At 43.2% G+C, this 25,682-nt stretch overlaps 1 protein-coding gene across 3 annotated transcripts in view; it reads right to left on the bottom strand.

Annotated features, from left to right (window-relative positions):
- LOC102564657 (histone-arginine methyltransferase CARM1) overlaps nucleotides 1–25,682 on the bottom strand; it is a 155,254-nt gene that overhangs the window by 20,643 nt on the left and 108,929 nt on the right. For all 3 annotated transcript variants that reach the window (XM_059724762.1, XM_019478177.2, XM_014608624.3), the window contains exons 6-10: nucleotides 20,433–20,610; nucleotides 18,274–18,364; nucleotides 10,520–10,601; nucleotides 7,752–7,837; nucleotides 383–472 (exon numbers count right to left, since the gene is read on the bottom strand). In XM_059724762.1, the coding sequence (XP_059580745.1) occupies nucleotides 383–472; nucleotides 7,752–7,837; nucleotides 10,520–10,601; nucleotides 18,274–18,364; nucleotides 20,433–20,610 (527 nt within the window). The remainder of the gene's footprint in view (nucleotides 1–382; nucleotides 473–7,751; nucleotides 7,838–10,519; nucleotides 10,602–18,273; nucleotides 18,365–20,432; nucleotides 20,611–25,682) is intronic.

The raw sequence follows: 25,682 nt of genomic DNA, 5'->3' as shown, positions 1-25,682 counted from the left end.
CAAGTCAAAACAGCACTGAAACAAAACAGCCAGTGCAATTTTGCACAGCCCTAATATTCATATGCTTCCCTGTAACTCTTAAAAGTTGGAGCCAACTTGATGTGGTAAAGAGAGATCTACAGACATAAATATAACCGTAGGATATCACCTATAAAAACCTTAACTATAACAGTTCCGGAATATACCATGTCTTCGATAACACCGAACAACCCTAACCCCAAATCTACAGAGGCAAGAATGCTATCAACTGAATCCTGCTGTCAGTGCTATGGTGTTATTCTTCATTGTGCCCTTATAGAAAAGAAAATATAAAGAAAACCCACCCAATAGAAAGATCTCATGAAAGTTTATGGCATGAAAAACATGAAAAAGAAATACATACAGCGATCCCACAAATGCCACATCAAACCAAAAAGCCAGGCCATGGATTAGTCCAGACTGCATCATCTGGAAAATGAAGGGGATTTCCACTCTGCAGAAGAAAAATTAAATGTTGCCAGAATAATATACTTAAAGTACTGGAGACAAAAGTCAAACAAACATTCTGCTGAAACCTGTTTATGGGCAATTTCTACATTTTCATGATTAACACACCAGCTTGTGTTTGAAGTGCCAAGCATAGTCTAAACCAATAGGTTTAAAATATTACACTGGAAATATACAGCCTGATTTTCAAAGGTGCTGATCAATTATTCTTAATAAAATCCAGTGAAAAATGCAAGAGCACAATGTCTCTAAAATTTAGGGCATTAACTTTTACGTATGAATTCTTCAGCAGCAGTCCCCATTGCTGCATTACCCAGGCTACTTTAAATGAAGGTGCTTGGTTTTTAATATGAAGGAGACTCAAATATGGTTTTCCATACATAAATCTTTTAAAATGTCAATGCAACAACAGAGATTGGTTCTGTAGAATAATAATAAACCCAGAATAGTAATAGCAAGTTGGTATTTATATAAAACACCTGCAATGACCTGTGCTATGAAGACAAGGTATATGATTTTCCATACCTATTTTCTTTTCCTTAGTGAGGTTGTAGTTTAAATATTTCAAGTTGGACTACCATCATGTGTCTGAAAACTTCTATTGTTATTGAATAACTAGGGTTACATACAGAAGTTGCATTTAGATCGACCTAACCAGGCTTAGGTTGATCTAAATGCCTCATCAGACAGGTGTTACTGTTCAGAGGTCTTTAAAAAAAAAATCACTCAAAAATGGCACACCCAATCTAAATTAATTCACCTGAGTAGGTGCAGTAACTTAGATCAAGATCAGGTTAACCTAGCATGGCCATCATAGAAGACAGTCTGGTTGTCCTCTGTTCTCTATTGATACAAAACCAAATGCCTTTATGTTCTTTTTCTTCTCTTAAAGAGAAAAATAGTGGACATAAAGGTGTTGGGTTTCATATCAATAGAGAACAGAGGACAGAGTAGCAGAAAACTGGGATGTCCTCTATGATGGCCACCCTAGGTTAATCTGATGTCTCAAACTGTACGTGTTCTCAGCACAGCTCTGGGGCTGGAAAAGCCCAGTTGTGCATCCCAACTCCAGGGACTGAGCTACTTCCATCCCCACACTGACCAGGCTATTTGTAGCCTCCTGATCCCCCTCCTCAATGACAGGAAAGACCTACGAATCCCCACTGCAGAACTGCTAGACCCCCTTCCCCTCCTACCAAACCCCAGTGGACCCACTAGCCCCTCCTGCCACCCCAACCTTTACTTCCATCAGATTCCTTATTCCACTCCTGGAATGTTTAGACAGCTTAAAGCAAGTCACATGAACACAGACTGAGTGTGGTGAATTGCTGCACACACCCTAAGTGATAAAGCCTTTCCTCTAACATTAAAGGCTACATTCCTAAAAAAAACCTTAAGCATATGCTTCACTTTAACCATGGTTAAGATGGTTAAGGACTCACTTGAAATTTCAAACATTCCATCAGCACAAACATTTTTTAGAACGGCAGAAAAGAGCAGCATTCTCATTCTTTTGTGGTATTATAGTACAACAATCAACTCTCAGCACATGGCCAGGTTTTGCTAAGGAACTTGGACTCAACCTCCTGAGTGGAACTGACTAAAAAATTGAATTTCTACCCTGCAGGAAATTCCAATATTGCACTATTATTTTTGTATTAAAACTAAAACAAAAAGTCAAAATGTTATGACTTTGTACAGGACAAAAAAGAGTTCTGAGAAAAATCATTTTGGAAAAAGTTGACATGGTTCATTAGAGACTATTACATTAAAATGAAACAATTTGACATTCCCCAGCCAAAATTGTACATTTCAACATTAACTTCTGCATCTGAATAAGCCAGGATTACCAGCTCTGAAAGCAGTATTTCTGGAAATGAGATATATCATTAACTAACTAGTTGTATCCTGCAAAAGCAATCCACAGTACTAGCTCTTTGAGGACTTATTAAAAGAGAGAAAAATACATTCTGGAGGAAGGATAATAATAAAAAACTAGTAAGAAATTGCAGTGATTTTCTTAGGCTTACCAAACAAAGCACTGTACACTGTGGTGCTCAGTGTGCTGGCAGTGCATTCAGTCCTGTAATTTCCACTGAATATTAATAAAACTAAAAATACATCAGGCATATAAGACTTCAAAAACTGCCTCTTAACCATTTTAATACAAATCTCAGGTAGATTGCACAGCACAGTGAATATCTGGAGAAACTGTCACCCCCATAATTTGACATAAGCAGTAGCAGTCTCCACATAGCACATTTTTACATCCATATTCTGTATTAGCTTCAAGGTTCACCTCTTGCCCAGGAAAGCCTTTCAGAACCTTGTTCTTGCCTCCCTCACTGACTTGTTGAGAGAATTAATGAACACCAGTAAAGTGTTTTGAAGAGGATATAGGGATGTATATCCTAATAAAAATCATTTCAGTGGCCTGGGGCATGGCACATTTTAGTAGAAGAAGACCCCAAATGTCAGTTTATCTCATACTTTCCCTCTCAAACCTAGTCATAATACTTTTCTTAGATGTTGCCACCATATGCTACTTTAAAAAAAACCACTGCCTAGTGAATTGCTGCCTAGTGAATTGTTGCACTAATTTTCTATCCCAGATGCTGCGTCTGTGTTGCAACTGTAGCAGATAAAAGGAATCTACAGCTGAGAACCTAAGACCATGACTAGTAGGTCTGTGCAAAGCAGCAAGTATTCGCTTCAAATTTGGATTTGGCTGATTCAGAGGGACAGCGATTCAATTCGGTGATTCAAATCACTGTCTCGATTTGATTTGGCCAGTCCAGATTCGGAGATTCAGCACCAATTCGGAGATTCGTCCATAGACTATAATGGGGAAATCACTAAAATACCTATAACTTTGTGTCACAGAGCACTGAGGTGCCCTGCTCCCAAAGAGGGGTGTCACAGAGCACTGAGGTGCCCTGCTCCCAAAGAGGGAAAAACTGCTGGGGAGAAAGCCCTAGCAGGAAATAAGGAGCCCAGCTGTGGGTTGCCGGGGCAACCAGGGAAGGTCAGCTGACCAGAAGGGGCAGGGCCTGGCTGCCTTATAAACCCTAGGGGCCTGCCAGCTATCAAAGAGGAAGGAGCTCTCTGCCCTGGGAGAGAGGGGAAACCTGATACAGGAGCTGCAGCCAACATTGCTGAGAGTTAAAAGGTCACTGGTAGGACCGAATGTTGTTTGGGCCGGTTGGCTTCTGTTTATGTTATAGCCGAAGGGCTTGCGTTTATGTTGTTGTTTGTGACCGGTGGTTTGGGAGAGGCTATTAGGGGTTGGAGGAGGCCTCATAGGGAACTCACAGAGGAGTGTGAGGACGCCAGTGCCCATGACGGCATAGTGTTTGGGGTGCATAGACCCCAGCCCTAGAGAAGGGCAGTTGAGAATCCCCAGAGGGGGCATTACTGAGAGGCCCCAGTGAGGGCCTGGTGAGCCCCAGAGAGGGGGCGGCCTTATCAAGAAGCCCAGTGCGGGCATGTTGAGCCCAGAGAGGGCGGCTTGACAGAGAAGGCCCCGAGAGAGGGCAGCCTGACAGAGAAGACCCCGAGAGGGGGCAGCAGTATTGAGAAGTGCCCTGAGAGGGGGCAAAAGCCCTAGAGAAGGGGGCAGTTACTGAGACGCCTCAGGGCAGGTGTGGTGAGCCCTGGAAAGGGGGCAGTTGCCGAGAAGCCCCAGAGAGGGGGCGGCGTAACTGAGGAGGCTCAGAGGACAAAAAGGGCATAATTAGAAACATTTATTCCATCGGCCAGGTGTGGACTGCGGTGTAGGGGAGGAAACGGAGCCGCAGATGGCGCCCCCTGGCAGTGGGGCAGTACAAGGGCAGCCTTCCGCTAATTAACACCAATTAATTAATTAACAACAAGGCATGGCAGACGAGTAGGCGGGCAGTTGCCCCCCCAGGAACAGGTGTGCGGGCCACGTTTAGGTCGGCTCAGATCGTGTACCTGTCACTTGGTCATTTTTTTTGTGGATTCAGATGAAAACAGCAGGGATGGTAGCCCCTTCTGAGCCTGCCAAGTTTCAAGGAGATAGGTGCAGGGGTTTCTGTGAAAGTGCCCCTCAAACTGTTGAAAGCAAAACTCATATCATTTGTGTGTGTGTTAAGACAGAGCAGGATGAAAACAGCAGGGATGGTAGCCCCTCATGCGGGCATGAGGCCTGCTAGGTTTCAGGCAGAGTGGTACAGGGGTATCTGTGAAAGTGGACTTCAAGGTTCTGAGAGCAAATAATAAAAGGAAAAGGGTGAGGAGGTAGCACTCACTCCATCTGCACGTGGAGCTTGGGGAACCCCAGCAGTGGGAGGTTCACCTTCAGGAACACCCACTGCTCCACCAAACCAGGATCCAAGGAGGTGTGGTGGGGTGTCACTACATCCCCAGCAATGCTGAACACCCTCTCACTTGGAACACTAGTCAGTGGACAGGACAGGATCCCCCACTCCCACATCCCTCTGCCTCTGGCCTCCTGCCTCCCTGACTCTGTTCACCAGCAACTCTGTCCAGTCATTGAGGCTTTTACTGCTGCAAATGCTCCCCTTCGGGTCGTACATGCTCGTCAGCATGTGGACCATACTGGACTGCACTGGTCCAGCTGTTTTTGATGCCCTCCTTCAGCTGCTTCACCAGTGCCTGCACCTCTGGTCAAAGCAGCTTGCCCCAGCCAGGAACATCAATCCCCTGGAACTTCTCCATTTCGTTCTCAAGCTCCTTCACTACAGGAATCGCCTGGCTAAGGAAGGCACTGCCAGCACTGAGGCTCTTGGTGGCCTCGAGGAATGGCTTGAGGACCACCAAGATCTGGGAGATGGTATCCCACTCAGTTTTAAGGGGGATGCTGATCCCAATCTCCCTGACCAAAGCCATCTCATGGATGGCCATCTCTTGCTCCACCAGCTTTTTGAGCACCAGGTATGTGGAGTTCCATCAAGTCTCCACATCCTGCATGATTTTGTGCTGCAAGATGCTCAGCTCTGCCTGTTTGTCCCACAGTATCTTGCCTCCTTGGATGCTGCGGTAGAAGTAGCCTGCCACCTTCCTGCGTTTTGAAATCAGCTGGGTGATAGTGACATCAGCAGCAGCCCTGTCCCCCTGCAAGGCATCCCCGACTATGAGGTGGAACTTGTGTGCCGCACAGCGGATGCCAACAAAGTTGGAATCACGCATCACCTTGACCACGTTGGCCCCATTGTCAGTGACCATGAACCCGCAGATGAGCTCACCCTGCCCCATAAGCCACCCCTGCACCATGAGGTTCATGGCAACCATGATCTCCCTTGCTGTGTGGGACTCATCCATCACTTCCACTTGAAGGAGAGCCCACCAACATCCTGACTGATCATACCAGTGTCCTGTGAGAGAGAGGTAGGCATGATCTCCACCCTGGCTACTCCAGATGTCCAAGGTGAAATGCAAGCCTACCTGTGGACCTGCCTTCTGCAGCTCCTCCCTCAAGTACTCCCTCCATGCCTCATATAGGGAGGCCACCACCATCCTGCTAAGGGTGGTGCATGCAGGCACTTGGTACAATGGAGCCACGAGTGCCTTGAGCCACCTGAACCCTGGACACTCAACAAAGGAGAAGGGCTGGCCATCCAGAGCAAGCATCTCCCCAATGCTCTGGGTGACCTCGGTCGCCTTCGGAATGAGCCCCCCTTTGTCTCTGTCTTCCCCCACTTGTCCAGGGTGGCCTGCCTCCGCTTCTTGGGGATGGGGGCTTTCAAGCGAGAGGGGGATTTCTTTTTGGGCACGCTCCCACTGGTGCCAGGATGAGGAGGAACAAGGGCCTGGCTGAGGAAGAACAAGGGGTGCTGCCTCCTGAGATGTAGCAGCATCACCATAGTGGCAAAATGTTTCACATTCTTGCCCCGGCTAATCTGCCATCAGCAGTGCTGGCAGGTAGCATACCTGGGATCATCTGCCACCTCAAAATGATCCCACACTATACTACCCACCTGCTTCTGGATTGAGGGTGGGGATCCTGCCTTATCCCCCTCCTCACTGGGCAGAGGCACAACAACAGAAGGAGCTGAGCCACCTGCCTCCACAACCTTCTCTGAAGTGCCTTCCAGAGAATGAGATCTGCCTCTAGGGGAACTTTGAGGGGTGTGGAGCACAAACTCAGATTCTTCCTCCTTCCCCAGAATTCCCTTTGCTATGGCCTTCAACTCCTCTGCTTCCAGATCCAGCTGTTCCTCTGGCACTGGAGGGCTCATGCTGGGAACTGAAATTGAGATGGAGAAGGTCAGGCTGCTGCTGGTTAGTGGTGTTAGTGGTGGTCGTGCAGGTACAGGCACTGCTACCACCTCCTTGCTCCCACTAACAGCAGAAGACTCACTGCCACCAGAAAAGAGGGTGTGTCTATGTTTGGGGCGGGGAGAACTTGCAGCTCTCCCTCTGCCCCCTCTCTCTCCCCTGCCAGAAGACGTGGCACCTGCCTTTCCAGCATGTTTCATAATGTTTGGTGTGCTGCAAAGTGTGCGTGTGCGTCCTGCACAATGATGACAGACTTTCACTGAAAACACAGATTTCTTTTTGTCAGGGGAAAGAATCAAGACAGACTAATAAGATCAAATAAGAGGATTTGGGGGGAAGAATAAGTTGAAAGGAATGGATAGGGATAATAATAGGGAATGTAGGCAAGGGTAGGTAGGAAAGGATTGGATACAACTTACAAGAAGAGAGAGTAGCTGCAAGAGACTAAGGCTTTCAGATGCTGCTGCTCCAAGAAAGACACAGCTCACAAAAGGTACAGATCACTTCAGACACAGCTTTATATATTGTTTCTACGTCCCTTCCTCAGAGCACTGTGATTGGAAGGGAACTCAGAAAAAGACCTCAGTCACTGGCCAGCTACAGATGTTCATATCAGAGCAGTCCTTCCCCCGCTCTCAGCCTTTTCCATATATGGAAAATCACCCCATCCCGTCCCTCTTCTCAGTTTCTGTTTGCTGCAAGCCTTCCGAATCTCCCTGAAAATCTCTGAATCAGTTTGGAGGCTTCTGATTCGATTTGCACCTTTTAATGGGGCTTCCAATTCGATTTGGATTTGGAGATTTGGCTGCCGAATTGGGCCGAATCTCCTCCGAATCAAATCGTCTACTGAAGTTTTGCACAGCCCTAATGACTAGAGCAAAACAAATTACTTTGCTGTTTTGAACATAGCTCAGTACCATCAGTATTTTCCTGTCTTTGAGCTCAAAACACATTACCAAATAATTTTACAAATGAAGACAACTGTGACAGCAATCTATACCAACCTGTGCAAATCTTCTTCCACAGCATCCATAAAATTAACAGTATACTTCACTGTCCGTGCCATCAAAATTCTAATGTCAAAAGTGTCCTGAGGAAAAAAGTCAAAAGTGCAATCATTCTGTCTTGCCAACTTGTAAACTAGTCATCTGTCACCCAGAGTCCTCCATTTAATATTTTATTTATTTTCTGTAACAGCTTTTCAAACATTTCAGTAGACTTTGCATTACTTAGAATGAGTACATTTGATAGTTCACACATGTTACAAATCTATTTTATTGGGGGGAAAAAGACACTACTAAACCATAAATTAATGGGTTTATTTAAAAAAAAAAAAGAAGCTACATTTTCTCTGTCTTTCCCTCACACACACACACACACACACACACACACACACACACACACACACACACACACACACACACACACACACACACACACACAATTTAACCTGCTCTCCACTGCTAGACAGTGTTTCCCCAATTAAGCATTCTGGAAATATGTTGATGAGTTAAATATAAACATATGTGAAAACAAAACCGTTTATGCAGAATGCCCTATAATAGTGAAGTTAGGAACAGTCAGCACAGAAGTAAATCAAAGCATCTTTTCCCCGTATAATTATTTTGTACATCCACTAATCCAGACTCTTCACTGATCACAAGGTTCCTATCAATGCAAAAAAAACCCATAAGCTTTTTTAAAGATAAACACTGCTGATGCCCAAAAGGGACTGCCTACAGGACTAAAAGGCAAATCCCAAGATATTTTTTTTCTTTTTAACTTCCGTATTTGTGGATTGAATAATACATGCCTTTTTATCTTAAAAGGACAGGCATAAACTAAGAAAACAAAAGATTACTGAAAAAGGCTTGGTTTATAATACAATAAGCTTCATCTCTACTGTTTGGCTCAACTCGCTAATAGTGGAATAACAGCAGTGGTCTAGAGCAGTGATTTTCAGTTAGGGTGCCGAGATCCCTTTAAGTGTACCACAACACAATATGAGGTGTGCAAACATGCGTACGTGATTCACAAGATAGACCCAGAGATTTCAAATGGGAATCCACTGTGCCCAAAACATTCTGACTTGTTGCAGTCTTTCTGCTTAGATCCAGATGCGCAGGCACATGTGGTCTGTGATGCCACACACCTCATTGCTATGCTACAAACTGCATGTATTGTATGTTAAACTGTAGCCCCTGCTACTAATTTGCAGTGCTGGGGCAAAATTTGCTACTGCAATTTCCCAGTAGCAAAAAAACCCTAAAGAAAAAGCAGTGCAAAGCATGTCAAAATACAGTGTGTCACAACAAATGTCCCTGCATGCCATGGAGCTCCAGGCTGAGGCACCCTGTGCCCCAGCCAGCCCCCTCTCTTCCTTTCCCCCCCCCCGGCAGCACATGAAGCAGCAGGAAAATGTGTATATCTGAAAACCTCATGAGCAAGGGTGTGCAGTGCAGTATAAAGTAGTGGCACAAATTTGTGCTGCTACTGCCTGCGCCGCTGCAAATGCACGCCCCTACTCATGTGGACACGGCCTCTGAGTTCTTTGCAACAGAAGAATTGTTTTGGTTGGGTTTTTTTTGCAATCAAGAAATAAGTGAAAGCTAAGAGTTGGCATTTTCTGAGGGTTGCCTTGAATCTAAATGAAGGGAGCCTTGAATCTAAAATGATTGAGAACCACTGACGTGTAGTGTAGTGACTGCTGCTTGCAAAAACATGCTTGAGCTAGCTTTGAACTATTTAGTTCAGGTATTGCTAGCAGTGTAGATATGGCAGTACAGAGCTCAAAGCAGGCTTACTCTTCCATAGGCTCCCACAGATTTTGCAGGCAAATGCTGAGCCCCATACAGTCACAGTTATGCTGACCTAGCTAGTTTGAAACCACGCAAGCGGTTTCAAACTGACTGAAAGGTAGGCATATCCACCAGAGGCGTGAATCACTAGAGAGTTCACAGAAGGAGAGAGAACAGAATTGACGGTGCTCATTCCGAGGCAGCCATTTAATTGGAAAGGTCATGTATAAAAGGGATTCCTGCCTTTCTGTAGAAACATGGTCAAAGGGCTGCCTTTTAATTTTGTTTTACTTGGTGCAACAGATGAGGGAAGGGAAAAATAAAGACATTTTGCACATTCCAGCATAAAGCTCTAATGCCTCTTTTGGGGATTGTGAACTCTGGGGAGGCTCATGTTCTCAGCAGTGAAACCATGGAATTTACAGGTTTCACATTTTGGAAAGGTACCAACAGTCTCAGATCCAAAGAAAACACATGAGAGGTGGCAAGAAGTGAGCAGTTTAGTGGTGAGTATCCAAGAAACTGAAGAGTAGAAAGTTGATAAAACTAAGGAGAGTTGAATCTGATCATCTTAAATACTATAACAGATCCCACATAGGCTTGCTTCAAAAATCCTCAGTAGGTTATGAAGACAAGATAGTTGGTGCAATGGTCTGACAGGCAACAGGGTAATTGACTCCTTTAAGTAGCAAGGAGTAAACAGTCAAATACTGAACATCTGGGGATGTTGGATCTCTATTTGGGTACTTAAATATATTGAACTGATGATACTGATGCTACAAGTTTCAAATGTATCATACCAAGCTATGTGTAGGACTCTGAGCCTATAAGGGTGGCACAGGCATAAGTGTTGACCCATTGGATAACAGTTTCCTACAATTTAAAAGCCAAGTGTGAACATTAGAGATTTCCCAGATAGACGCCTGTGAAACTCTGTGGAGCAGATGAGGTAGGAGAGGAAGAAAATTACTTACAACAATAGGTTGTCTGAAGTATTCATCCACAGCTGCGCTGCGGAGACTGGACAGATTGACCCCATAAAAACACTGCTGGTACCTAGAAAAAGTAACGTGTCATAAAGTATTTAGTGGAAGAAGTCTTCCTGGGCTCCCTCTGACACCCACAGAATTTACGAACAATTATATCTTTAGAGGAAGTGACCAAGCACTTCCTTCCTTTTATGAAATTTGCAGAAGACTCGAATCACTTCCCTCTCCACTCCCTCCTCATGTTACACCATGCACAAATTGTGGGTCATCGCCTATGGCATCAGGGAAGTCCACTCCTTGTTAGATTATCTTGTAACATTCTTCCTGAGGAGAAATTCAGTGCCCTCAACTACAGGGGAAAAGACTTAGCGTTAATTTGTTAACATTTCAATGACTTAGCAACCTCTGACAACAAACCAAAACTAGGAACGTTCCTAATAGGGATACGATCAGGGTCTTAAGTGTACTACAGGTTCTCAAGATCGGAGGAGAATGTGTAAAATCTTACATTCCATTTTTTTACATCAAATATTTAGAATATTGTTTCATTTCTCAAAACAAAATGCTTAGCTTAAACCAGGCTGACAGTGCTTCTTTAAGATTCATTACTTTTGCTTTAAAGAGAGAGCCTAAATATTTGCAGCCTATAAAAGGAGAAGGTCTTTCTGACCAGGTCCATAAGGAAGACACTAAAAGGAAGGACTTGAGTTGTTTCTGGAACAGTAAGCACAACAAGAGAGATCATCTAACACCACCAATCACAGGAAGTCGCTTACCATTGTCAGGGTGTTAACTACTGCATAAATAGATACCCTCTAACTTGTCACTGAGAAAAGAAACAGATTTTTATCATGGTCTTGTATGATTGAACATATTTAGACAGGACTCTGGGCAACAGAAAGAGAAATCTATTTCGTAAATTACAAAAGAATCACTGTCTTGGAATGCAAGATCAAGAATACTGATTCAACTCAAGTTAATTTGCATTAAGGTAAACTAATCTTTAAGCCTGAAAAAGCAAAGCCTTACAGGCTTATGATTATGATTGCTTTGGATTTGTACTGTAATAAACCCACAGTTGGGCTAACTAGTTCACCCTTCTTTTCCTCACTTAATAAATTAACTGTTCAAGATTTTGTGATCAGTTTTTGGAGCCATATCTCAGACTTTGTATTTTCACCATGACCAACTTAACTTGCATCTTCAGCCATTTCTTTGGCCTTTCTGCTATGATACTGTTGGAATTAAAGTAATGGCTCTGAAAACGCAAAAGATGTTCCTCTCATGTTATGCAGTATTATCTTCCTGGACCCTATTAGTCATATGGAACAAATTACCACATACACAGATTTTTAAATTGGTAACCCAGGAGTTTAAATTAACATATTTCTTAAGAGATGAAAATCTAGGTCTTATAGAAATGGTAGCAGCCATAACTTAATTAAACAACAGAGGAATAAGAACACTCTACCTATGACACTTTCCCCAATTCTGTGACATTCAGGGGTAGCCCTGGTTGTCTAGCTCTTCTAGTATAAAAGAAACGGGGTTAAGTGGGCAGTGGTGAAAATATTACACTTTCATTGCTAGAGACCATTTTTTGGCTCAAGAGTACAAGTAGAATTAATTTGTTCACCCTTCACATATTGCCCAAAACTATAAAATACTCAAGACACTCTAGAAACTGCTCACGATTAAGCCATCTGTCTGCTGTAGACATCCATTACCAATAAAAACACTGTCAGAGTTAGGATAACCTAATAAGATGCACACATTTTTTGCTAGAGGGTTACCAGGACCAGAATAAACTCAGTGTGGCAGGTACCTATGTTGCTTTGTCTAAGTCTAAAACTCAGGCAAAGCCTGAGTGGATTTATCCATTCTAATTGCATTTTTACTTTCATGACAAATGTATATGAAACTTATTTACCAAAATTAAGAAAAAGTGTGCTGAAGAAAGCCATCAAAGCACTGGGAAGAGAATCCTGTTACAAAGCTTGTAGATTTGGGGTTAGAAAATGGCTTAATTTATTTCATGGCCTACTACTGTAATAACAAGCTAATGATGAGGATGATGATAAAGTTATTGGCTGGGCAGAGGGGAAGTGAATTCTGGTTTCAGATCCTGTTAACTGGAAAGTGCTTCTATAATCAAAATGTTTTTTCCCCATGTGTACATAAATAACATTTTGATTCTGGAAGCACCTTCCAGTTAACAGGACCTGAAACCAGAATTCACTTCCCCTCTGCCCAACCAAAAATTTTATCATCATCCTCATCATTACAGTAGTGCCCCACAGCTTTAGAAGTTTGATGGGGCCATCACAAGGCCAGTCTAATCATTGGCCCGCCCACCTACCTCACCTGCCATGCCTTTGATATAACCAACTAGCAGTTGTTTATAAGGTGGGAGGCTGCCCATTTTACTGCCCGATGCCAAGGGCATAATACACGGCTCCATACCATCCTTACACTGTGTCCCATACCTCACAAATAGCATCACTATATGGCTCCAGCCCCACAATGGACCTTCTTCCATGCCCACCTGACATTAGGACCCTCCTAGATCCTTCCTTCTCCAACCCTCATTCTGGGCTGCCAAGCTCCCTAAACCCTTCTCCCTTTTGGCAGTGGTCCCCTCCAGGACCTTTGGCCACACAGGCTCTGGGAGTCTTTCACGGTGAGTGCTCTGGCCTTTCAACCATTCTGGTCCTGGGCCCAGCATTGACCAGTTGAGGTTACTCCAGTTAAGTTTATGAGCTGCTTGCCCTCACTCTCCCATATGGGACCAACTTCTTGGGCCCCTCCAAACCTAGTTCATTCAATTACCAAAGCCAGCCTATGTGTAGTCCTTCAGGTCCACCTACTCTCCACATCTTTCTGACTTGATCGCTCTACTGCTTTCTCACATACACTCACTGGGCCCACTACTCCACCCCCTCTGGGGCTCTCAGACTTATGCCCCTTGGCTCTCAGGCGTGATGACATTTCTGGACCCTTTGCCTGTCCCCTCTATAGGGTAACCCACCGGGTCATGGGGGCTGAGGCTATACAGTGCTCCATACTAGCCTTTCACTAGGGAGGCAGTGGTATGGCATTTTCTGGGGACCACCCCACCACAGGCAGCCGCACTACACCATCCAACCTTAGCAGAGCATAGTTTTAGGTCATGCCCCAGGACCAGGAACCTCCTCCATCCCCATATAGTTCCTACCCTTTCCTCCAGGTTTTCTGGGAGCAGCAGCTCTGGCTGGTGATGTTATCCCTCTGGCTCCCTGCAGCAACTTCCCACTTAGCTCTGAGGGCTTGGGTTTATACTGAGGCTGCCCAGCCCCATTCTCCAATCCAGGAGCCCTCTTGTAGCTATGTGACCGCCTCATTAAGCCACACCACACCTACCAGCTGTTCCTCAGCCTGTTCAAGCCTCTTAAAGTAGCAGGCACCAAAGGTGCCCTGCCACAGAAGTTATATGAAATAAATGAAGCTACTCTCTACCCCCAAATCTACAAGCTTTGTAACAGAATGTTCTTTCCAGTGCTTTGATAACTCTCTTCACCACACTTTTACTTAATTTTGGTAAATACATTTCATATGCAAATACATATATATATGCATACACACACACACGCACCCCCCCCCACACACACAATGCAGTGTCATGTATTTTTATGGGTGAATTTTTTAGAACCAATCCTTACAGGGCTGTAGAATTATTTATATATATTTTATATCTGTCAAAGAGAGAGGGATCTCTCTCTCTTCCCCCTCCCCCTCCCTCCCTATAATTGTACAGCCCAGTAAGGGTTGGTTCTAAAAATGCCTCCCCAAAAATACATGACACTGCATAATATTTTAAGACAAAACATATCCATTAGCTCTAGATCAAGTTTTTTAATGGCTCTTAAAAGCAGCTTGTACATTTATATTAATAAAATGTAGGTAGATAATATTACAAGAATATAAGCAGCTGAAATCTTGAAGTATTTACTAATGACTGGAACAGTCGATTTTTCCACCAGCAGTAGAGTTACTATAAACATGCAAGGTATACATAGCTAGATGTGGACAGAATGTGTATGTGCATCACAGACACTACTGTAAGCCATCTAATAAAGTTTTTGCATTCCCTACTAATGGAGATGAAGCATCACAAGTGACCTGAAAATGGAATACTTTGATGCTCCCAGTAACAGTCCTGTAGAGACCTGCTATGTTTCTGCTTCAGACTGCTAATTAGACATCTATTTCCCTCATGAAGCTCTAACAATCCCTGATGTTCCATTATAACTTTCCAAGGAAGCTGTCACCTGGCCCAGCAAAAAACAGGCCCCATTTCATCCCTTTTGTATTTATTATATTTTGAGTAAAAATGACAAGAACAGTAGAGGAAGATTAACAAGGAGGGAACTGAAGTGATCGATGGGTCACCTGAGGCTGCTTCTATTTTTTCTGATTTCCAGGCACAAACATATTCCTGTTTTTTCAACTAATATTACTAAGAAAAGAGCCTATCCCAATATTTCCAACTAATGTTAAGTATGTTGCTCATAAAGCATCAACCTGCTACACTATAAGAGTCACATATAGAAGCAACTTGAAGACATTCCCTCCTTAGGACTTGGGCACTTAGCAGAAGTAAGAAGTGTCCTGGAAGTCCAATGGAAGGCAGGAAAAGTGAGACAGCTGAAGCCTAGCTGACACTATGCTGTCTTTTAGGGGTGTGTGAAACAGGCTGTATTCAATTCATATTTGGCTCGAACTGGGGACAGTGATATGATCCGTTGATTCAGATCACTGTCCCTGATTCAATTCAGCCAAATCCAAATCTGAAGATTTGATGCTGATTCAGAGAATCAGCGATTCAGCTGTAGACACAGCGTTAAATGTTTTTTCTACATACCTCAAGGTACCAGGTGTGACTTGTGAACACTGCAATGCTGGGGCAGATGGAATGTCCCACAGGAGCACGGTGGACCCCCCTGCATGCTTGGCAGTGAACCCAGAAGTGGGAAGTACTTCCAGTCCACTTCTGGGTCTGCCAGGGAGCATGCTGGGGGCTCCCCCACACCCCCCTAGCTTGACGGTCTGCCATGGGGGGACCCTGGGTGCCCCCCCAGACCCAGGAAGCACCAGTTGCTGAGCCGGGAAGGCGTGGAGGGGCCCCCCCAGTGCGCACCCCAGCAGTGCTTCTGGTCCACTTTCAGGTCTGCTGCCAGCATCTCAGCATTCACGAGCCGCCTGTTACCTTGAGGTACATAGAAAAAACATTTAAAGCTGTGTCTATGTCTGAATTGTCAAATCTTTCTGAATCTCTCCAAATCGATTCAGAGGGTTCTGATTCAATTTGGAGAGATTAAAGGGTCTCCTGATTCGATTCAGATTTGGAGATTTGCCCACTGAATCAGGCTGAATCTCCACCAAATCAAATCAGGGACTGAAGCTTTGCACAGCCCTCCTGTCTTTATAGTACCGTATTTTAAACCTGATAATTCTGGGGTAGTTAATGACAAAAGCAGAATGAACAGTAACGTCCTAAGGCATCCTGTTTACTCACTTTTATCTCAAGGAAAGGCATCACTGTGGAACCTATCATGGGGTGGAACCTATCATGGGGTAATCCACCCTGAGAATAATCAAAGCAAGGAAGAAGTTCACAGTGATAGCCTTTGTGGCTGGGATGCAAAAAATGTGGGGGTTGTTGGTATTGTTGAATAAAGTGTTTCTCGACCCATGGGTTAAAATCCAAAAGTGGGTCACATAAATATATGAAAGGGTTACAAACAAACTTTAAAAATGGATTCTCTTTTAAAGGAGAAAAATGTGGGAAACTGTGGCCTTTTCCTTACAGACTGTCAGACTTCCAGCATGCAAGGGGCTGCTTGAGACCCCTCCCATGCCCACCCACACCCACCCTACACACTGGAGGGCTGGGGCTGGAGGCAGTGTGTCGGGAGTGAGGGGCACTGGCCATCCATGTTTATAGACAGATCCTGGTACAAAAAAGGTTGAGAACCACTAGGATAGATGACCCATCCAGACAGATAATTTCTTCCTAAATCCAGGCAAATAATGAACTGATTGAAAGCAAGTGATCTATTATTTAAATCTCCCATCACTTTCCATATTGCAAATGAGAAGAATGGCTGGAAGTGGGACTATACCAAGTCTCCAAGATAATTAAATGAGTTTAATATAATTAATCTTTATAGTTTCATAGCTTTTTAAACCAAGGGTCATAAAGTACTTTACCAATGGCTACTTAAACTTCATTATGAGCTATAAGAATTATGTAAGATAGTTTAATAGTAGCTAGGGTCAGGAGGGACCTGAACAGATCATCTAGCCTGACCCCCTGCCACAGGCAGGAATGAATGCTGGGTTCACAAGACCCCAGACAGGTGATCATCTAACCTCCTCTTGAATTTGCCCAAGGTAGGGGCGAGGACCACTTCCCTGGGAAGTTGGTTCCAGATTTTGGCCACCCTAACTGTAAAATATTGCCTTCTGATCTCTAACCTAAACCTATTCTCCATCAGCTTATTACCATTGTTCCTCGTCTCCCCAGGTAATGCTGGAGAGAAAAGGGCTCTACCTATTTGCTGTTGATTTCCCCTGATGAGTTTTTAGGTAGCCACCAGGTCCCCCCTCAACCTCCTCTTGCTGAGGCTGAACAGGTTCAGGTCCCCCAGTCTCTCCTCGTAGGGCCTGTCCTGCTGCCCTCTCATCAAGTGGCTGGGCCTCCTCTGAACCCTCTCCAGACTGGCCACATCCCTTTTGAAGTGCGGCGCCCAGTACTGGACACAGTACTCCAACTGCGGTCTGACCAAAGTCGCATAGAGGGGGAGTATCACCTCTCTGGACCAGCTTGAGATGTACCTTTGGATGCATGACAAGGTATGGCTAGCCTTGCTGGCTGTGGTCTGGCATTGGTGGCTCATGTTCATCTTGGAGTCAATAATGACTCCAAGATCCCTTTCCATCTCTGTGCTTTCAAGAAGGGAACTCCCCATCCTGTATGTATGCTGTGGATTCCTTCTCCCAAGGTGCAGCACCTTGCATTTGTGTACGTTGAACTCCATCCTATTCTCATCTGCCCACTTTTGTAGTCTGTCTAAATCTAGTTGCAGCCTCTCTCTCCCTTCAAGTATGTCCACCTCGCCCCACATCTTAGTGTCATCAGCAAATTTGGACAGTGTGCTTTCCACTGCCTAGTCCAGATGATGCATAGGGATCGCTTCACTGAAATGAAGGAAATTCTAGCACAGAATATACCAGTTGTTTAGCAATGTACCACATGACTAACTAATTCTGGGGAAGAATGCTGTTTCTAGCTGAAGCAACAGGAGGAATTAAGACAGGAAGAATGGCTGAAATTTGGAATTCAGAGCTGTAATTTGTCCAGCACATGGATGATAGTAACATGACTCTAGGAAGTGCCCTGGAGTGTTGACCTCCCTTTGAGTCCTTAACTGATACAAAATTCTTGTCCTAACTATTCAGTCACGGCTTTGGGGGCTCCGAAACAGTTGATTTCCCTTTGAAGCTCTGTCTTAATCAGATTGAGCTCATCCTGTAGGCTGATGCATTCACATAGGACTGAGCAGTAAGGCTGTAGGCCAGCTTAACAGAAACGAACACTGACAGGTGCTATCACCTGTCTCATTTAGCTCACAAGAATCAATTTCCCCAAGCAAAAAAATTAAAAGGAATAAAAAATCCCCAAACAAAACAATCATTACCAAAAATTTGCTCTGGAGTAGTGTTCCATGTAGAGCTGCTCATCAGAAAAAGGAGCCAAATGAATGTCACTAAATGTTGGAAACATCATTCCTAGTAAACAAAAGAATATGTACACAGTAGCAAAGTTCAAACATCTGCTTGCTCCTATGAAAACATCTATACAAAATGGCAGCAAGAAAACACCAATCCCACAAGCAAGAGTTGTTGTATATCACAAACATAATAACATTAAGTCTCATTAGGGGGAATAACATCCAATTTACTGGAATATGACATGTTGTAGCAATCAATAAGAAAAAAATTCTACTTAGTGACAACCTCTGATAAATTTCTGCCCCCAATTAAGTATCTAAGTAATTTATCTTTTTTCAGCTTAAGTGAAATGATAAATGATATTCTGTAATTCCTTCTCACCACTCCCTACCCCTGGAGAAACAGGACTTTGTTTACTTATAAGGTCAGATATTCATGGCATGATATTATACATGGAAGGACAGCGCTGCTGATCTTGATACAGCATTATACACCACACTGCAATTTTTTTACCTAGGTATTTCAAAGCAATTTATAATATGTTAATAAAACAAGCTTTACCACATAAGTATCTTTTATACTAAATGGAGACATTTAGGCCACTGACAGGAGTAAAAAACAAAACAAAACAAGTGTTTTATGGGAAGAGGAAGTGCATTAGTTTGACCTGGCGCCCCAACACCTGTATAGATTGGGTGCTTCAGCAGGGCTTTTTTTACTGCTTTTATCTAACAGCTGATTGAATTAGCTTTAGACAAAAGTGCCAAAAAGCCCCACTGAAGCACTCGATCTATACAGATGTTGAGCAAGCCAGGTCAACCTAACACAATGCCTTGTCTGGGCATGTGGGGTACTCGGTGTGGGGGCACACCAAGCTAAAAGTAAAGCACCTTCTTTTTTCATGTCTGTTAGCAGCCATAGCGGTTTACATACATCACACACCAGAACAAGGAACAAGATTTCAGGGTCCTGATTTCCATATATTCTCCTTAGGAACCCAATCCCACATCCACTGAAGTCAGCAGGAAAAGTTCTTCCCACTGATTTCAGAAGCCAGTAGATTAGCCTGCCTCAAATACCTTTAAAAATAACATAATAAAAGGTTTTTCATACTGAAGTTTCTGTGTCGGTGGGAAACTGGGAATACAGATTGGTCATTTTTGGACTCAAAATAGGTATTAGGAAAAACAAATTCATCTGGTGCAAAACGTGGTGATAGAGAAAAGGACAAATAGCATTCTCTACAAGTACAACACATGGGAAGAGGCCACAGGAATTTCAAGTAGAATCAACACCCACTCACTCAACAGACATACTTTTGATGCTTTTTAGGCTGCCTGTAAAATAACAACATTTTTGCAGAGCAACACTTGAGATGGGGACAACTGGTTTAAAAATTACTCACAATGTCATGTTGCTACTGCTGCTATAGTTTATACACATTTTCCACTTATGCAGTATTTTATATTTTCAGTGTGCTGTAATTCATTCTCTAACATCTCTCTGTGATATGAATAAGCATCATCTTCCTTGTACAGATGAAGAAACAGATATAGAGAAAAAAAGGCCTACATTCTTAATAGTGTCACTAATCTAGTTGCCTGAGATTTTAGGTGACCAACGTGAGTCACCAAAACCCAGCTTTTCAGGATGTGCTCGCCACCCACAGCCCCGCTGTAGAGAATAGGAGTTGTAGGTCCTTCTCACATCAGAAAAGGTCCCACAAAACCATTTGACCAGATCTCATTTTTGACCAGGTATGTTCAGCTCCCATCTGTCCTTCATTGCTCTGGGTTTGAACATATTGTGCCATCATCTTATATATTACTCACATATTAACTTCAAAACATAAAATGGAAGGAGGACCACCCATGCAGAAGTGTGAATTTTGAGCCAGCTGGGCTCACCATCAAATTGTATCCTGAAACAGTAACAGTGCTGCTTCCACCACACAAATGAAGGGGAAAATTCTCTACCCTCACCCTCTTCATCATGTATCTTCATCACTGAAGATATATAATGTGGAACAACCTACCTACAACCATCTCCAGAGGCCCTGCTGGTCTCCATTCTCAGAAGGCCATCACTTTCCCCTATCACTAGACAATCATCTTGGCACACTCACCATTCGACTTCAACCATTTTTTGGAATGGAGGTAACTTTCCAGCATCCTCTCATTGAACAGCATGTAACCCATTGGTTCAGAAATAACCACGTCAACATTCTCAGGTAGGGAGATTTCCTCAATTTTTCCTGATAAAACTGTGATCTTATCAGAAAGGTTGTTACTTTTCACTAATATCTGGAAAGAGAAAAGAATAAAAAGCACATGTGTTGACTTGTTTCATTAGACATGATTCCTCAGACAGCTCTGATGAATGTAAAATCGTCTGCAGTGCTCTGCAACTAGTAACTTGAGCCACATCTCAAATAGCTTATAATAACAATTTAAAAATAAATAATACAGACTCATTTGTTATTACAACCAGAGCTTCTAAAAAGACTGTCATCAGAGCAAACATCCAGCTAGAAATGACTGGAATTAGTATTTAAAAGGAAAAAAAAATGTAACACAAACACATGCACAGAAAGAGGGAAGTTAATATTCAGTACAGAAGAATATACTATAGGGATCTTTATGTTTCATCGCAAAGATCTACAGAGGACTGCTCCTGGATGAGCTATACAGCCACAAAGGGATGCAAGTTCACAGATATCAGACAGTCTGAAACTTGTTGATCACTTAAATGAGCCTCTGCCTACATTTAATGTACAGGTTAGTTATTCACAATGGTATCAATATTTCATTTTAATTAGTCTGAATGGGGAAAAGCTGTAGAGGGGGATTCTGGAACATGGCATGCTGCTCTGGGGACAACCTATCAGCAATCCAGTGGAATCCACCAGGCAAACGTCAAGGAAAGCAACTATACAAATACAATCAATGACCAAAGATAGATCCTTAGAGCCTGCCAACAAGAGTTGCACTAACTAGTGAAGCCCTAAAGGTATAGCAGACAGGACAGAGAGGCCATCTAGGTGCTTTGCATCCTATTTTATCAAAGGATTCCTTTCCCTCAATCCTTCCAAAGCCCATTCACAGATATTTTGTGCATGAGACCATGCATTCTGCAGTATAATGTAGCTCATGGTAAAATGGCCCTGGCAGGGAAAAAGAAATTTTCCATTTAAAGGCATAGGGGTAATTGAAAGAACAGTTGCTTAAAAGGGACAGATATCCCAATCTTTCAGTTCAGGTCAGATGTTTGTAGGAAAGATTTTCACTCTTATTTCCACATCTTTCTGTTAGAGTAGGTTTTTTTTCATTTATTATAGTAAAGCATGGCAATACATTGTGTAACCTTGAGCTACAATTGACCAGAACACGAAAGAAGGCAGAGGCAATATGCATCTCAGTTAGTCAGAACAGATATGTTTTTGCCTTTTGTCTGACAAACATCCATTAAGCTGGCCCAGGAAAGAAGATAATTTCATTTCTGACACTAGATTATGTCTCTAGTGGGTTATGGAATAGAGAAAATCCCACACAACTTACTGATTCGTTTGATGCACTGGCTGGGGGAGTAGTTAGTTGATTGCACGATTTCACAATGATTGCACACTTAATTCATACAACAGAATTTTATTTTAAAATTCTTTGCTACGCATATAACACTGCTTAGCTTTAAGAAATACCACAAACATTAAGAACACAATAACTACATATATCAGAAACAATGCTCCAAATGCACTTCCTTCTCAAACAATGTTATAAGAATTAGTATTACAAAAACAAATACAATTACAACTAAAAGTTAAATTTGAATCAATACTATTATTTTTCATAATATATTTACAATCCTAGAATTCCGAGAAGCCAAACACCTAAATATGCTTTCATTCCCCAGTAGTACAATTTAATGGGTTGGCCTCAGTAGTACAGTTCAATGGGCTGGCCTCAGCAGTACGGTTCAATGGGCTGGCCTCAATACTGATAGGACTAAGTCCCCTTCCTTCAGTCCCTTTCGGGCGCTCCGCAGCTTCAGCGTGAACTAAGAGATTCGTGTTCACGGAGAGGGTGGTTCAGGTGATCAGTCTGATCCGGCCTACACTTGCGATTCTTCCTTCGATGTTCTGCAAGTGAAGTTACCTCCAAATTGGGACAGTAGGTTACAATTTTTATTGAGCGAGTTGCAGTCTTAGGCCCCTCCTACCCAAACCTGTCACTACTCCCAAATTTGGGCTCGGATCTTTCTTAACAGATTTTTGCTGGGTTCAGTTTCTTTTGTTGATCATTTTAATTACTTTGGGGAATTTCCTTTCTTTCCAATCTTTTCAAAGGCTCCTAGGGTTTGATTTCTCGGGATATTTTCTTAAGGGTCATTTTTAGGTTAACTTTGTTAAAGGCCTCTAAAGATAAAATTCAAGAATTAAGACTTTGAGCAAAGTCAGGACCTTCCACACGTAGACTAAAACAATGGCCTAGATAAGAAGATGAATCTTGTCTTCTTCCTAAACTGGCTAATGGGCAACTATTATAAGCATTCAAATATTACATTCAATATGACAGATTATAAGCACATCTGCTGCATATTTTCTCTATACTTGCGTCTTGTTCCTTTTTATTTTTGTGCTTGCTTGTACACTTTGGAATAGTGCTCATGTGTCATTCAAATATTTGACCAGGATTGCCCATGTTGTCAACTGTTCAATGGCAAGGTTGTCAAAATGTAATACAAATGGGACCAAAATATTTTATACAGGCAAAGCAGAATGCTACAGAATTAGGTGGTATCCAAAACCAGCAGAAACTGAAAATATCTAAGAAAGTTACTTTAATTAAAAATTCCTTAATTGATAAGTGAAGAATTAATTCATCTAATTATATCTGCAACCTCTACAGACTTAGAATGATTCTCATATGGAGTCAAAAGTCCATATCTGTCTCCTAGAAAGATAAGGGAGTTTTAGAGAATTGTATTAAGTGACATCTTACTTTTGCAGTAGTCTTTTTCAGTCTGAAGGATACCAAAGCTTTTCATGATGTATATTCTATACCCAGGAATCACTTTCATTCACAGTTCTGGGATGAAATATAGTAGCTGTTTCATAGTGCAGAGCACATATTAGTTTAGAAGGAATCAAAAGTGCAGGGGAAATCAATACATAAAACTAAGGGTAGAAACAGACGTTGCTTGATGTCTCATTTGTGCCACTATAAAACTTATGGTGACACTAATGGTGGGCAAATAGATGTTGCTACCCTTTGTTGCACCACATCAGAGGAAAATCATTGGCATGACAAAAGGTAGTAATAGAGTCTGCCTCTTTATTGCATCAGGTGTCTATTAGCTCTGTGGCAAAAAGGTACAGGCAGCCTGAGCTGCTCATGCTCTCCGGTCACCTTGGGCCCCCTCGAGACCTGGGAGGCACCTACTTGGGTTTCCCCCTGTTTATAGAGAGGCAGCTTGAGGTACTTTTCTTTAAATGGGGAACTTGAGGTTCCCTGCTTACAAAAACTTACCCCAATCTTCAAGGACTGTGTCTGTAGGCAGGAAAAGCCCATAAAGGTCCCGGCATGGAGGGACAGGGCCCAGGGAATACCAGTGTCCCATGCATCCACTTCCCTAGACCCACTCTTGGAATCTCCAGGGACCTGCCCCCAAAGATCCCCGTTCACTCAGACACACTGATGAATCTCCAGGGGTGGGTCTGGGTAAGTGAGGAAACCCAGACTTTCCCTGTTTACCCAGACCCACTCCCAGAATCTGCAGGGATGAATCCAGGGGCAACGCATAGGGGGTGCATGGGGGTGCACGTTCACCCCCTGTCAGGCCACACTCCCTGTTTAGCTGGCGGGCAGGGGGGCAGGCGGGAGCACCAGTGCCCCACCTGAAAGCGCTGGCTGGTGAGTGGGGCCACCAGCAGAAGCGGATGCGGGAGTTCCGGATGTGGCGTGGCTGTTTTTATGGTGAGTGAGACCAGCCATGGGGGACCCCTCTCCCCAGTCAGCAGGATCAGCCACCAGGGGACTCCCCTGGTTGCTGACTGGTGTCAGAGGGGGCATGTGCCCCCCCCTGACTCAAGAGGCACCAGACACCCATGGATGAATCTAAGTGGGGAAAGCTGGGCAGGTGCTCTCAGGGCTTGGGGGACCCAATACTGCCCAGGAAATCCCAGGGCACACAGGACCAGGCCCCTTAACCTCTGGGAGAACACACTGCCCCTTGTCCTGCACCATCTAGGGGTAAGGCAAGTGGTGACGTGTTTCACTCAATGAAGCAGATCACCTGTGTTGTGACATCTCGGCACAGCTTATCCACTTCTATCAGTGGCATCTATGGCCAGCCTTAGCTATGCTTACTGATGGCACCCAAGCAAAAAAAACTAAATACAGCACCTAAATGCCGATGACTTGCTATCATGATTGCTGCTACTTGATTTTCTCTCTCCCTGTGACATATCATATACAAACAAAAACCCCTTCTAATAATATAGTATTCCCTAAAATCAATACAAAATCTACTGGCAAAAGGCATTTCATGTTCCATTCTAGTGGATGGTCCAAATGGAGGATGATGGACTATAACTATTGATGCCAATTATACCATTAGCAAAAGTGTTAAATGTGCTGTGCATCTAAACCAGCAGTTCTCAAATAGGATACCACACAATATTAGTACTGTTAGGTACACAAACTCCTACATGATTCACAAGACAAAGCCAGAGATTTCAAATAGTAACGTAGAGTCCACAACATGTAGTGGTCTTGCTGAGTCTTTGCAACAGAAGAAATGATGTACTCTTTTTCCATAGTCAATAAATGAGTGAGCTAAGAGCTAGTATTTTCTGATGGGTGCTTCAAGTCTAAAAAATCAGAACTACTGATCTAAACCCACATCTGAATCTTCTTCGTGAACTAAGTTAAGAGTCGACATGTTTCCACATGACAGAATTGCAGGTGGAGGAAGGAGTTTGGTTTGCTTTAAGACTGGGGCTTCTGGGAAATATAGTAACAGTTATAAATTAGACAATTACATCTAAAAACTAGATTAAAAAACAGTTATGAATTGAAGTGCTCAAAAGTTAAAAAGGAATAGGCTCAAAGTTGCTTGTACAACCTGAACTGGATCCTTATGTGCATATGCATTACAATAATCTTTAGCATATGATCACTAAGTCCTTTTCCTTGGCTCTATTAGAGAAAAGCAAATGCTAAATCAAGCCCAGATACTATACATGCTCACAGACTATTAAATGAACCATATTTTTTCCACTACTTTTATCTGTGCTAAAGTCATCTGTCACAACAGTGGCCAAATACAAGACTGCTACATATTGTAAAGGCAACATAAAGGTCACCTTTGTAAGGAT

Source organism: Alligator mississippiensis, chromosome 3 (genome assembly GCF_030867095.1).
Source record: "Alligator mississippiensis isolate rAllMis1 chromosome 3, rAllMis1, whole genome shotgun sequence".
NCBI classification, from domain to species: domain Eukaryota; kingdom Metazoa; phylum Chordata; order Crocodylia; family Alligatoridae; genus Alligator; species Alligator mississippiensis.
This window is presented reverse-complemented; position numbering and strand designations above follow the sequence as displayed.